The sequence below is a fragment of the Schistocerca piceifrons genome, chromosome X (assembly GCF_021461385.2).
Source record: "Schistocerca piceifrons isolate TAMUIC-IGC-003096 chromosome X, iqSchPice1.1, whole genome shotgun sequence".
In the NCBI taxonomy this organism is placed as follows: domain Eukaryota; kingdom Metazoa; phylum Arthropoda; class Insecta; order Orthoptera; family Acrididae; genus Schistocerca; species Schistocerca piceifrons.
In genome coordinates, this window is record NC_060149.1 from 756,436,267 (window position 1) to 756,449,872 (window position 13,606).

Here is a 13,606-nt window from a genome sequence, read left to right on the forward strand (position 1 = left end):
ATAAACTTCGTGCCATTAAGGTGAATCCAGGCCCATGGCGTTCTTCCTTTCGCCTCTCCCGCAAGGACTCGACCACACTGTGTCGTCTCCGCATTGGCCATACCAGGCTGACCCATGGTTTCCTTTTGCGTGATGAGCCACCCCCGCTATGTGGTTGTGGAGCCTTCCAGTCAGTGGCCCACATTTTGGTTGAATGCCCCCTTCTTTTGGCTCTGCGTGCTAAGTACAGACTCCCCCACACTTTACCTTTGATGTTGGCTGACGATTCCCGGATGGTCTCTCTGGTTCTAGGTTTCCTCCGGGAGAGCGGTTTTTATTCTCAGTTTTAAAGTTTTTAATCTCCCTCTGGTGTTGGGGCAGGGCGGTGAGTGTTTGGGTGTCTCCCACTGTAGGCAGTGTTCAGAGATTCCCGATTCCCCTCCCTGACCGGAATCCTCTTTTCTTTCCCTTTTACTCTGTTTTTACCTCTTCTTTTTAAGGCTTGGTTAGTTTTTCTATTCCCATACGTACTTTCTGCATTATAGCAGTTGTACCTTTTAAGTCACAGGTGGTCTTGCCTATGCTGCTTCAGCATAGTGTTGGGTTCGTTCTCTTGCCAACTTCCCTCATTTGTTTTTACTATTGACAACGTGACTGCCCTTTTACGTTTCCCCTTTTTCCGTTTTATTGTTCTGACTTTTCTGAGATGTCCCGTTAGCAGAATGGAGTCTATTTGAAACAAGGGACTGATGACCTTGCTGTTTGGTCCCTTTAACCTCAAACAACCAACAAACAACCATGAGAAATGTCATCTAACACATTTACCTGTCATTCTGCGCCTACGAACTTCCTCCTCAGTCGGAATATGATCGTCACATATAGGGTGGTCGGAAATTCCCGTTACAAACTTTTAGGATTTGTAGCGGGGAGTGAGTACGTAATGTTTTGAATAGGAACACATGTCCGGAAACGTACCGTTTTCGTGCTACAGCCGTCTGAAAACATGTTTGCTAGGTAGGTTGCAACAGGATAGTCATAGTGATGGGTTCTTACGTCAGATCGGCTGATGTCATTTGACATCCTATCCTACCTCACTGACCTGGTTGAGCCTCATTCACGTGTTGTCAGTGTTGGAGCAACATGGTTGAGTACAAGTTTGCAGAAAACACCGACATGATCTTCCTGAATGGCGAAGTTCACGGCAATGGAAGAGATGCTTGTCGCCTTTATCAAGATAGTTCTCCACAACTTCAGACTACATCGCGTACCCTTTTCGCCACAATCACGCAGCAGTTTCGAGAAAGGGTATCTTCACCGGCAGCAGACGTGACTGTGGCGCTCCAGGGAGACCCTACACGCCCGAACTGAAAGAGGCGTTAATGCATCACGTTGATGAGAACCCGTCAACAAATGCACGAGCATACTTACTCCCCCCACAAAAATCCTACAGTATGCTGATGATATATGTGTTTATTCTACTGCTGCTTCATACCTTCAGGCCAAAACGGCATTAACCACAACCATCGCACACATCGATGAGTGGCTCTCTATCAATGGGCTGGAGATCTCGGCTGAGAAATCAGCAGTCGTTCCCTTCTCCAAGTCGACGACAGCTCGCACTGAAGATCACATTACCTGTGGCAAGTACACCTTCCAAATAAAATGTCACGTTCGATTTCTGGGGATGATTTTTGACTCTCGGTTAAGCTGGGCGCCCCACATCCGATCCACCGTTACCAAGTGTGAAGAAGGTTTAAATGTAATCAGATCACTCACTCGTGTCTGGTGGGGAACGCACCAGAGTGTTTTACTCACCATGTACCGAGGGATAATTCGATCTCGATTAGACTATGGCTGTCAATTCTACCACACTGCGTCAAAGATTCATCTCTCCAAATTAGATACTCTTCAATATAGAGCCATTCGTACCTGTCTTGGAGCCATGCGATCGACGCCCACCAACGCCCTTTTAATAGAAGCAGGGGAGATGCCCTTGAGCATCAGGTGCCAAATGTTATCGGACAAATTCTACATTCAAGGCATGGCCATTGTGGACAGTTCCGTCTATCAAAGTAGAGACTGCATTTATCGACTGTGGATTGCATCCCACAGAAGGAATAAAGTGCCAGCCGTTTGTGCCAGCTTTGACACTTGGTCACGTGTCATACATTCTATACGGCGTTCAGCGCATCTACCTGTTTTTGAATATGATCTTCAAACGCTCTGCTCCCAGATCCCAGTCCACTATTTAAGTACGACCTGGCTGGACAGTACTAATGTCAACGTTGGCTTTAATCGTCTCGTTCAAGCACAGTGGCCGGGTTTTCTCTGTGTATATACCGATGGCTCCAAAATTCCGCAAGAAGAGTGTACAGGATGCGCTTTTTTCTGCCCTCAGATCCAGATCCAAAAAACCTTCAAACTGCCTACGAGCACTTCTATTTTTACGGCGGAGACAGTGGTAGTTTTGGAAGCACTTAAGTTTGTCTCTAGCACTTCCTTCCCCAAGATATTGATAGTATCTGACTCGCAAAGCGTTCTTAAAAACATTCAGTACAGTCGATGGAACAAAACAACCGACAGTTATATCTTGGATGTGATATCTGAATATATTCGCAGCACACGCACGGGCCGGACGATCCATTTGTTGTGGGTACCTTCCCACTCTGGTATCCTCTATAATGATGAAGTTGATGCATTAGCCAAACAAGCGGCAACGTTAGGCACCGTCCTGGATCTGCACCTTCCTTATACAGATTACTTACGTGAAGTCAAGGATCACGCAAGACAACAATGGCAGGAAATGTGGAACGTTTCTCAACAGACAAAAGGCGGTTATTACGCAGTGCTACAACCTCGGATTCCTTCACAGCCGTGGTTCATGAGGACACATCTGGACCGATCCACGATTTCTATCATCATAAGACTCCGCTTCAATCATGCCTCTTTTCCACAACATCTACATCGGATCAACGTTTACAGTTCACCAGCATGTGAGTGTGATCCTGAGTCAGAAGCTGATGTCAACCACATCTTATTTATGTGCCCCAAATTTGACCGTGAACGGTTGGTCTTTTTGAAGACATTGCTGAGTATGGGCTGCCATCTTCCTCAATCAGCTTCTTCTCGTTTGTGTACTAAAGACGTTCGTCTATATAAAGTGATAGTTAACTTCATCAAGAGTACTGGTTACAATCTGTAGGTTTTAATGGTGTACGTAAGTTACAAATATGTCTTCCTGATGAAGATATTTCAGAACTGGTGTGAATTGTAAGCCAAGACACTTTTAATTATTTTATAATTCAATTCAATTCAATTTTTAAAACATTATGTACACAACTGTAACAGTTAAGCTTTTTATTCTTGTAAATATGCATTTCTGTATTTGTTTATTCAATTATGTGTACAATGTCACTATGTGTTGCCGATGGCTAAATTGAGTACACACTCAAAGGCCAAATAAACAAAAAAAAAGTGCACGAGCAGTCTCATTGTCTATTAATGAGTGGAACTGTAAAACAAGTGATTTACTGAATCACGCCCAGTCAACTACTTGTAAAAATAGTCGCATTAGCAACACGTTTTCAATTGGTTGTAGCACGGAAATGGTACGTTTCTGAACATGGGTTCCTGTTCAACATATTATGCACTCTCTCCCCACTACAAGTCCTAGAAGTTTGTGGCGGGAATTTCCGACCACCCTGTGTATGACTCGTTCGCTGATCACCGTATAAATAGGGTGTCCAGCACCACAGCGTGGTCTGTGAGTATGATCATTGGCACCAAACTTCGATCATTTGAGTATCGGATCTCAGTGAACTTATTTGCGAAGTTTCGCGTTTGTATCTTTCTTCCCTTTGGGTGCCCCATGTTCAGTGTTCCTGAGGGTAGATCAATAAGCATAGATGTGTTTTTAAGTAACTGTCAATTATATGCTAGTTGAGTGATATGACACTTCACAGATTTTCAACTGGACGATCGGATCTGACTGGCACAATATCTCGTCCAGTACCTTGTCGACATTATCAGGTGCTACTGATGAACTGCGCTGTCGTGGGAGTTGCCCCTATCCCCACCACTCACCCCCTGTAGTCCAGCCGGTCGTGTTGCGTCATGTCGTCTGCGACCAGGTGCTGAGCCTGTTCACCCCAGGAATATTTAATATGCTCCCAAACCATGTCTTCAAAGAAAGTTCTGTGCACTGTATTTTGAGAAAGAGATGTGTATTGCTAGTCCATTTTAAGCAAGAAGGTACAACAATAATTTCAGTACTGCCTCACAGACCGTTGTAACATTTAAAAAAAGCAACTGAGAGAAACTGCGTGTCATGACAAGTTCGGCGTCATTTTCCTACTTGACAACACTAGTCCCCACACCGGGAGCTACTTGACCATCCTAAGTACATCTTTGATACCATCACAGCGTTTGTCAATCTATGGGGAATTTTAACACACCCTACTAAAGTTGGCAGATGGCTGAATTATACGAAGAGCGTATTACGATAACTTCCTTGTGTATGATGTCTGACTTTTTCAAGACAGCTCTATCAAACCTACAGTTCGATAATTATGGTACTGCACACAAATGGCGTAATAAATGGCAGGATTTCCGGTAATATTGGGAGTTTTGGTAGGAAAAGAAACATAAATAAATGTGTGAGAGAGAAACTGTAATCGATGCCTTTTCTTTCTTTTGTTTGTTTTGCACATAATTATAACTCATGTCGCTCATTGCGTATTTTATACCCTTACAAAATATAAAGTGCATTCCATGAGCAATAAAAATGAGTTCACCATGTAACTTCTGCTCTTTTGAGTAACCAAAGCAGCTACGTTTGATCCAAGTACAGTTTGTATGCACAGACATAAAAAAACATACTCATTGTTTCGTTCTCAATAGAACATTCCTCACCATGATCGAAGGCAAGAGTTTCCTGTTTTTATCGATGAGTGCGAAAGTTGTACAAGAATACCAGAACGTGTTTTATATAAGCTCGACGGAGTATTGAAGCGACGTTTGATACCTTTTTTTTAATTTTTTATTTTGCCATTTTGTTTCAGAAAATTACTTTTTATATTGCTGTACGATAAAACTGTATTTTTTTCAGGTTTGTAATACAACATCCCTCTGTTCCGCGTTACAGTTCGACAATTTTCGAATAAAACCTGAATTAAACATCAACAATTTCAATTTTATTATAAATACCGTTTTCCTTTTATGTAAAAGCAGGAGGATAATTATGCAAAACCAAAATTTCATATATCACCACTCAGTTTTTAAACGGTTCATAGATTCCGATTTCTAGGGGAATTTAGTAAGATAGTGATCGTAGACGCAAACAAAGGGATCGAGATGAGGTAACGCCCGACACGTATGCAATATACAGTACCTAGGGTACAGGTAACATGGTGACGATCTTAGCAAGGCTACTACGTGAAGTACCGTAGCCTACGGTAATTTTATAGCTCTGGTCAAGTCTCTCCCCATTAGTTCCGTCAGATACCAAGATTTCGTGGAACCAAAGCCAGTTTCAACATCACCTGAATTCCTCATTCTCTTAAGACTGCTTTTAATGCGAACAAATGTCAGGACATTAGATACTGTAGTCTGAGAACAGCTTGACGCATGATTAAAGCGCAACTTGTTGTTTCGTTTGCTGTGTTGCCTTGGAATGTTATGTTCCCCGGAATAACACTGCTGGATGCAGCCCGTGGCTGCTTCAGGGAGAGATACATAACACCTGGAAACTTATGAAAACGGCGGAAGAGGATGATCGATAAACTAGAATTAAATAAATTAAAAAGAATTGCATACACAAGGAGTTATCGTGTGAAACAACTCGTCCTTTCGTTTCACAGTCGTCCAGGATACCTACATGTATCATTTTTGGGCTTTTGGTTTTCTGATGATCGTAATACATCGAAACTCATCAAATCTCCAGGGTGGGCAAGAGACATCCTCTGGCAGACACATTTTAGTCATCAAGGGTTTCTCTCTTTCTATACATCAGAACGCAACAGATTCCTTCCTCTCGACACTACAAGAAGAAATTCTCAGGGGAACGACACATTTCTGCTCAGATCAAACGCTCTGAGATTCCTGGGCTGTGATTTTCGTCTCCTTCTTTAATTAAAAAAAAAACAAATTAATAACACATTTGTCTGTTTTAATGTATGTGGTTCCATATCAGCTTTTTCCTTCGTATAATCTGTTCGCAACTACATGAATTCGATCTTTGCTGGTTTATCTTCGGTGATCTGCGACCCAGCAATAATTTTAAAAAAAGAATTGATATAAAATAACTGGCTCTTAGAATGGTGCTTTCGAAATAGGTGCAACGTACTTAGCGGCCTAGATGGGGTAACAAAAATACTCACTATATAACAGTTTGTTCAGCGTGTTGCTAAGAACAGGATCGAATACACATTTGGCGTGTAGCGTCAACACTACAGTATATAGAAGTCGCCTAGTTTCATTAGAAAATTACGCTGAAAAGCAGATTAAAGTTGTAATCTCAATTTATATGTGTTAAAGTGTAGCATTAGTTTCTACTTTCTTGTGGTTCTTCAGTTTGTTCCAGTGTATTCCAGTGTATTGTATGACAAAATAGTTCATGGAAGTACTGCCAGCTGTTGGTACCCAAAGGGCATAATATTTGGGCGATGGACTCTGTCACCATCATCAGGTATACTTGGCCTTATTCTTTCTCTCTTGAGACAAAATCGATCGTCGAATTATTGTGCCCTTTGGACACCAACAGCCACAACCAAAACCGTGAATTATTGCACTTTTTGCTTATTAACGAAATAGAAGTTATTTTCAGAACTGCCCTCATATTACTTCGTTATTGTAGTGGAATGTTCTATGATAATCTTGCAGTGGTCTTAAGGAGTAACTGTTAATAATAAAAAATAGGAATATATTTAGTTGTATTAAAACCAGTCACATACTTTCATTAGTAAATATTCGCTCGCTTGGCTACAAGATTACATCGAATACATAAAACTATGCAGACAACAGCGGTACTGTGATATTGCCAGATTTCTAAGTTGAGCATTGTCGAAAGAAAGAATGAGGCATGAGTAGAGCTGCTCACGCCTGGACAAGATTCACGAGAAGACAAGCCATGGCACAGCACATGACACTGCTGGTCTTACGAGTGCCAGCAGCCGTCTCTGGCGGGGAGCAGGTAACTATTTCATATGAGTTTAATAATTCTTAACTGCGCATCTAAATGGATGGAAGCTGTCAATAGCACACGACAATGTTAAGAATTTTAGCAGGTACCTTTCCATTGACATATTGACTGCCACTGGCCCTGCACGGAACCAGACATTCGCGAAATATGGCCGACAAGACGACTAATGTGACGTCACACGTTCGTTGTGGGGCCCGTATTAGTCGTGGTCCCCGCACCAGGAGCTGTGATGGCGTGAGTGCTGTGTTGCAGGCGTCATGGCGTGCCCACGCAGCCTGACGGAGGACGGCTTCGAGATGCAGCTGGGCGTCAACCACCTGGGCCACTTCCTCTTCACCTGCCTGCTGCTGCCCAGGCTGCGCGCCTCTGCTCCTGCTAGGATCGTCGTCGTCTCTTCCCTAGCTCATCGCAGTACGTATAGCAAAAATTTAGTTTTCTTCTCTATTCTGCATATTTGCTAGAGCCATTCACAAAGTAAGGGACGATCAAAAAGTTCCCGTTCGAAGATCGTATGGTCCACCCGCCGTGAGCAATGAGGCAATCATTCCACCGTCGCTCCAGGTTGAAGATACCCGTTTCGTAAAACACCGTGTCCTGGTGCGTGAAGAAGTCCGTAACTGCCCGATGCTCATCCTTGTCCGACAGGAATCGTCCACCCTTCAAGGCCTTTTATTAAGGGACTGAAGGCGTGATAATCGCATTGGAAGAGATCAGGACCTTAGGATTGTGAACTTTCTTCATTCTTCGATGGATGTCTACCGCTGTTTGTCCTTTGGCAGCTGAGAAACGAATAACAGCATTTTGGCCGTGTTTCCGCATCTACCGCACGCACGTCGGAAAGACGACTGCCACACTTAGCCCTTGTCTGCTTGTCGGTGCTTATGAACACACATCGAAGCTGCGCCACATTGCACACACGCTGCAGCAACGTCCTCGAATGGAAACCTGTTGATCGTCCGTTACACATATAAAAAATTTTCGTTCTGTGTTTGATAATAATGATATTTTATACTTTCGTATGGGTACATGTCGCACGACAACGAAAGTGCCAACTAGAATAGGGCTACTTAAAAGAGTAGCATTTTTTATTGCTTGGATATCAGCATGTTCCCTGGGACATAATGGTGACCTCTCGCCGTGATATGGAGAGAGTCAGTTTTAGAACTGTACTATATATCCTGCATGCGCATACGGAAAGAAACAGACAATTTACATGATTTCTTATGTTCTGATTTATTTTTTTACGTGCATACGGTGAATTATATTGAACTACAATGATTAAAAAATCCCAGTACCAAGAAGGAGTTGCTAGGCGCGTTTCTACAACCGAAATAAGACGTCTATTCAAATTTCGCGCCATTCGCATAAGACTGGCGATAGCGCCGCTATGAGGATGCAGATCAGGTTTACTTGAAATACGCTCTGTAACTGAAACAAGTTATCACTACCGTGAATGTTTGTACTGAATTAATAGTAACATTCAATTGCAACATCTCAACAGCCGTATGTCGATGTTAAGCGACTGAATCTGGTTTCAAATAAAGTATGGGACGTTCAATAAAAATTTGAATGGTCACAAGGTAACGCAACACTTTTGCATTTTTGCTGGTCTCTATTAGAGATGAACTGCCATTCTTTTGGTATTTTGAAACCTGGAAACGTTGCCATAACTGAAAATAAGTTCTTCACGCTGCCCCTAAGCATATTACATACACAAGGAACTCTTACAGTACTTATGAGAGCATTCTATCAAATCTTGATAACAACTTACATCTTTCGTCCCTCATGATTGTTTACTGAAAAATAAATGACTCGAGACTCTCTCGATTATACAATTTTTGTAGATATTTACTTTTTATTACAGATGGGTCTATTAATTTCGACGATCTGATGTGGGAGAAATCGTACAGTGCAGTCGGTGCCTACGGACGTAGCAAGCTCGCTAATATCTTGTTTGCCAAAGAACTGGCAAAGCGACTGGAAGGTTAGTGTTCTCGGACTAACTGCTTCAAGCAGAACTTTCACCCATAACGACTTGCTGAAGTTTAATTTTTCAGTTGTCAGACTTAACACAGACTTAACATAGTTTAATCATTGTTACTGTGCTCTCCTTGTTAATATTTAACGTTCCATCAACAGCATCATCCTCGACAAGATTTCTTTTCTGATCTCTTATTTCTTTTGTTCGATCATTGAGAAACAAACGTACGGAATTCATGAACTAGTGACATCATTTGACATATTACATTATGTTAACCACACATGTAGTCTCTGTGTGACACTTTTTTAACAGATTTGATGATGATTTCATATCTGGTGTTTCCTGTTTCTGGGAGTTCTATACATTCGGGTTCAAATTTAACTAACAATGAGTGTAGCTCTTGCATGATGCGTCACTGCGAAGTAAACACAGGTCAATTAAACTTGTTATATACTAAGATGGTATCTGTTCTTTCGGACATGCCCGAAAGAACAGATACCATCCTAGTATATATATATATATATATATATATATATATATATATATATATATATATATATATATATAGTTAAGGCTCACCGGCCACTTGACCATCTTCTTCTGTCTGAATGCACAAACAGTGCCCAAACTCTTACGGGAATCGGCACCGCGCCGCGAGTAATGAGTATAATGGGCGGGGGCACTACGAATGTAGTGCGGGACAATAAGTTGAGAATGTGGGTTTCGGTAGAGGCGTGCCAGAGATAAATCCCTGCAGTCGCGCTATCCTTTGTGTCCTCGGTGGCTCAGATGGATAGAGCATCTGTCATGTAAGCAGGAGATCCCGGGTTCGAGTCCCGGTCGGGGCACACATTTTCATCTGTCCCCGTTGCCGTATGTCAACGCCTGTAAGCAGCTAACGGTGTTCATTTCATTGTCATTAAACTTGTACCATACATAGAGAGAACTGCTACAGTGTAGCACAGAAGGTAACTGAAAGAAATGCGCACCGACGGCAATGCATGTTCCGCAATGTGCTTTCACTCTGGCCAAAAGCTGGCGAGGAGCTCATGTGGTAGGATGTTCATTCCTCCACCAGCGCGGCTGACAATTGCTGGATGGTCGTTGGTGCATATGGACGGGCTGCAATACGTCTTCCCAATGCATCTCTCACATGCTCGATGGGGTTTAACCCTTTCGTGAGCCGTGGGAAACATGCTTCTCACTACAATGAACTCGCTCCCAGTCCCGTGGGATTCACAGTTCCCACCTCTGTACGGTGCTACCACCTAGTTGGTTGGTTGGTTTGTGGGATTAAAGGGACCAGACTGCGACGGTCATCGGTCCCTTTTTCCAAAAAAAAAAAAAAAAAAAAAAAATTAAAACCACCCAAAGAGAATAAAAACGAACAACAGGAAAGACGTCAGACGCCACAGGACAAGAAATACTCCGACAGAGATCAGACAAAATAAATTAAAATCACACAGTGTGTGTCGGTGGTTGGCCGACCATAGAAACAAAAAAGGAAAAGCCAACCACCGGGAAACACATTAAAAACGCAGACTAAAATCGTAGGCCAAAGGCCAGAATCAACACAAAAGGACATAACAAACACTCAGATGAGACGATAAAAACCCCCTGCCCGAATAAAACGTAAAACTAAGCCAGCCATAGCAGGGTCATCAGATAAAAGGGCAGGGAGCATATCAGGCAGCGCAAAAGTCTTCCTGAGCACAGCTAAAAGCGGACACTCCAATAAAATGTGGACCACAGATAAAATGGAGCCGCAGCGACACAGAGGTTGGTCCTCACGGCTCAATAAGTGGCCGTGCGTCAGTCGAGTGTGCCCAGTGCGCAGTCGGCAGAGGACGACAGACTCCTTGCGAGAGACGCGCAAGGAGGAGTGCCACACAGTCGTCGTCTCCTTGACGGCACGAAGTTTGTTATGGGTGGCAAAACAGCGCCATTCAGCGTCCCAAAGCGAGGAAATGTGTCGGCGGAGGACTGCCCTCAAATCAGTCTCCGGGAAGCCAATGTCCAGAGATGGTGTACTGGTGGCCTCTTTCGCCAGGCGGTCAACATTTTTATTTCCGGGTATCCCAACATGGCCCGGGGTCCAAACAAAGACCACAGAGCGGCCGCAACGCGCAAAAGAGTATGCAGGGACTCCTGGATAGCCATCACCAGACGAGAACGAGGAAAACACTGGTCGGGAGCTCGTAAACCGCTCAGGGAATCGCTACAGATCACGAAGGACTCACCTGAGCAGGAGCGGATATACTCTAGGGTACGAAAGATGGCGACCAGCTCAGCAGTGTGAACGCTGCAGCCAGCCGGCAATGAACATTGTTCGGAATGGTCCCCTAGAGTAAACGCATAACCGACACGACCTGCAACCATCGAGCCATCAGTGTACGCAATGCCAGAGCCCTGATACATTGCAAGGAGGGAAAGAAAGCGGCGGTGGAGGGACTGAGTCCTTCGGGCCCTGTGCCAATTCCAGCTGAAGGCGAGGGCGAGGCACACACCATAGGGGTGTATGCAGAGGTGCCCGATAAGGAGGCGGAAGAGGTAAAGCCCCAAGCCCGGAGAGAAGCTCTCGGACGCGGACCGCGATCGTACAACCTGACTGGGGCCGACGTTCTGGTAGATGGACAACCGATCGCGGGAACAGGAGACGACAGTTTGGATGCCCGGGCAAGCTAAAAACATGGGCAGCATAAGTGGCCAATAAATTTTGGCGCCTGAACCGCAATGGAAGGACACCTGCCTCCGCAAGTATGCTGTCCACTGGGCTGTTCCGGAAACCACCATTGGCAAGGCGTATGCCACTGTGTGGGATTGGGCCCAGTACTCGCAGCGCAGATGGGGATGCTGAGCCATAAGCCAGGCTCCCATAATCCAGACGAGACTGGATTAACGCCTGGTAGAGCCGTAACAGGGTAGATCGGTCGGCGCCCCAGCGGGTGTGGCTCAAGCATCTCAGAGCATTTAGATGCCGCCAACACGCCTGTTTAAGCTGCCGAATGTGAGGCAGCCAAGTCAGCTGGGCATCAAAAACTACACCCAAAAACCTGTGGGTCTCCACCACAGCAAGGAGGTCGTCGGCAAGATAAAGCCGCGGCTCAGGATGGACTGTTCGGCGCCGGCAGAAATGCATAACGAGGGTCTTGGCAGCCGAAAACTGAAAACCATGCGCTACAGCCCAAGACGGCGCCTTGCGGATAGCGCCCTGTAGCTGACGTTCAACAGCTGCAATGCCAGTAGAGCTGTAGTAAAGGCAGATGTCGTCAGCATACAGGGAAGCGGAGACAGAATTTCCCACCGCTGCAGCGAGCCCGTTTATTGCGATTAAAAACAGACGGACACTGAGGACAGATCCCTGGGATACCCCGTTCTCCTGGACTCGGGAGGAACTATGAGAGGCCGCGACTTGCACGTGGAAGGTACGATACGACAGAAAATTTCGGATAAAGATCGGCAGAGGGCCCCGAAGACCCCATCCATGAAGCGTAGAAAGTATGTGATGACGCCATGTCGTATCGTATGCCTTCCGCATGTCGAAAAAGACAGCGACCAGGTGCTGACGGCGGGAAAAGGCAGTACGGATGGCCGACTCCAGATTCACCAGATTGTCGGTGGCGGAGCGGTCTTTACGGAACCCACCCTGAGATGGAGCCAGAAAGCCCCGAGACTCCAGTACCCAATTCAAGCGCTGGCTCACCATCCGTTCGAGAAGCTTGCAAAGAACGTTGGTGAGGCTAATGGGGCGGTGGCTGTCCACCTCCAAAGGGCTCTTGCCTGGTTTCAAAACGAGGATGACAATGCTTTCCCGCCATTGCGACGGAAACTCACCCTCGACCCAGAGACGGTTGTAAAGGTCGAGGAGGCGTCGCTTGCAGTCCACTGAAAGGTGTTTCAGCATCTGACAGTGGATGTGATCTGGCCCAGGAGCGGTATCAGGGCAAGCGGCAAGGGCACTGTGAAATTCTCACTCACTGAATGGAGCATTGTAGGATTCAGAATGGTGGGTGCGAAAAGAAAGTCTCCGACGTTCCATGCGCTCTTTAATGGAGCGATAGGCCAGTGGGTAATTGGAAGAAGCAGAACTAAGAGCAAAATGCTCTGCCAAGCTGTTTGCAATTTCGTCGGAGTCTGTACAAACTGCTCCATTCAGTGAGAGCGCAGGGACGCTGACAGGGGTCCGATAGCCGTAGAGACGTCGGATCTTGGCCCAGACCTGCGATGGAGAGACATGGAGGCCAATGGTGGACACATACCGCTCCCAGCACTCCTGCTTGCTTTGGCGGATAAGGCGGCGGGCCCGCGCACGCAGCCGTTTGAAGGTGATGAGGTGTTCAATGCAGGGATGCCACTTGTGACGCTGGAGTGCCCGCCGGCGATCTTTAATCGCTGCAGCGATCTCAGGCGACCACCAAGGCACAGTACGCCGCCGAGGGGACCCAGAA

The 13,606-nt window shown here is 45.3% G+C and overlaps 1 protein-coding gene across 1 annotated transcript in view; it reads left to right on the top strand.

Moving 5' to 3' along the window:
- Nucleotides 1–13,606, top strand: part of LOC124721232 (retinol dehydrogenase 13-like) — a 196,031-nt gene that overhangs the window by 152,905 nt on the left and 29,520 nt on the right. Inside the window, exons 4-5 of the mRNA XM_047246090.1 lie at nucleotides 7,430–7,588; nucleotides 9,042–9,161. Coding sequence (XP_047102046.1) covers nucleotides 7,430–7,588; nucleotides 9,042–9,161 — 279 coding nt within the window. The remainder of the gene's footprint in view (nucleotides 1–7,429; nucleotides 7,589–9,041; nucleotides 9,162–13,606) is intronic.